At 48.9% G+C, this 1,686-nt stretch overlaps 1 protein-coding gene across 1 annotated transcript in view; it reads right to left on the reverse strand.

Moving 5' to 3' along the window:
• Positions 1 to 740: 740 nt before the first annotated feature.
• Positions 741 to 1,686, reverse strand: part of VOLCADRAFT_99176 (uncharacterized protein) — a gene marked incomplete at both ends in the record, with an annotated part of 6,823 nt that continues 5,877 nt past the window's right edge. Inside the window, one exon of the mRNA XM_002957968.1 lies at positions 741 to 861. Coding sequence (XP_002958014.1) covers positions 741 to 861 — 121 coding nt within the window. The remainder of the gene's footprint in view (positions 862 to 1,686) is intronic.

Raw genomic sequence — 1,686 nt, forward strand, 5'->3', positions numbered from 1 at the left:
CAAGCTTTGTTACATCGTCGGTCGTAATTTTGTTCAGTAAACCTGACAAGGTTTCAAATGATTTCAGCCGACTTTCGGATATTGTGGCATGGACCCACTACATTGGCGGACCTGGTCGACCAGGTCGATCGACGTCGGCCTCGGGTAACCTTGCCTATGTACTTATTTGTTCATCAACTATATTCTACTTTGTGCTGGAACAATCGGCGTTCCTTTGGGCCATGACCATGACTACCAATGGTCATGTTACATCGGAGCACCAAAACAAGTGGCAAACACCCTAAGTAACCTAAATTTCACTTATGATAAGTTCACCGGCTATATTCATGTTTCCCAATGTGCTTTCAGGGCTGCACGTCAAAAGTAACCTCGTCCAGACAACCGTCCCTTAGCTGCTGAGCCTTGGGCGCTACACGTCTCTGGACTGCCAAATGGCCGTAGGTAAAGAGCAAATCGTAAGGACAAATAATGCCTCCCTACACTCATATTTGATGGCAAACACGTTAACTAACCTCGTCATAACATTTCACACACTCAGCGCGCATATCTGTGCCTAATTATGACACTTTCAAGGTTGCACATTTATCAAGCTTCTAGCTGGCGAGTAACCTGTCCAGACAACTGCCCCGTAGCTACTGAGCCTGACGAGTTACACGTCTCCGGACTGCCATAGGGAGGACTTCACTTTCAGCATGTTCTTGATCCTAACCGCTTTCAAGGCCTGTTAGCTTCCCCAAACCCTAACAGCTGTCAACAATTGAAAATTTCTCTGGATGAACTGCCCATAGTGTAACATCCTGATGGGGTGTCACGCTGTGGGTGGCTTGTCCCAGGAAAGGACGAGCACTGGCACCAGGGGCCCTGACTGGGCCGAAGCACAGTGCAGGGGTGGGCGCGCGGCTCTACATCCCACTCTGGGAAAAGGGGGGTCATTTTACCCGTAATTTTGGGTCAATCCACCCGTAATTTGACAGAAATTACGGGTCCGTAACACGTTACGGGTCCCGTAATTTGAGCACAAGGATACAGGTGAACATTTACGGGTGAAGACCCAGTGATTACGGGTGGATTTTACGCGGTGCTGGAGGTTAATTACGGGCGGATGTAACCAATTACACGCAAACTTACGGGTGAAGACCCAGTGATTACGGGTGGATTTTACGCGGTGCTGGAGGTGAATTACGGGCGCATGTAACCAATTACACGCAAACTTACGGGTGAAGACCCAGTGATTACGGGTGAATATTACGCGGTACTGCAGGTGAATTACGGGCGCATGTAACCAATTACACGCAAAATTACGGGTGAAGACCCAGTGATTACGGGTGAATATTACACGGTGCTGCAGGTAAATTACGGTGCATGTAACCAATTACACGTACAATTACGGGTGAAGACCCTGTTATCACGGGTTACACAGGCAGATATTACTCTGCGATGTGACGCTTACTGCATGTTAAATTAACGATTGGTGAATACTTGCGGCAAGCCTCAAAATGGACGCACACCCCTTGTCAAAGTAGCCTAAGTCTCAGTGTGCTTGTGGACCAAGGCGCTTTGGACTCACAACGCCAACCAGCCAGCCTGACAGCCTGATGCATTCATCTCAACCATCGTCCTCGAAAACAGCGTTCATGTCACCCCCCATACAGCAAGTGCTCGCCAAGGAGTCTCACCACCACTTGC

This window comes from Volvox carteri, assembly GCF_000143455.1.
Source record: "Volvox carteri f. nagariensis unplaced genomic scaffold VOLCAscaffold_83, whole genome shotgun sequence".
Classification (NCBI taxonomy): domain Eukaryota; kingdom Viridiplantae; phylum Chlorophyta; class Chlorophyceae; order Chlamydomonadales; family Volvocaceae; genus Volvox; species Volvox carteri.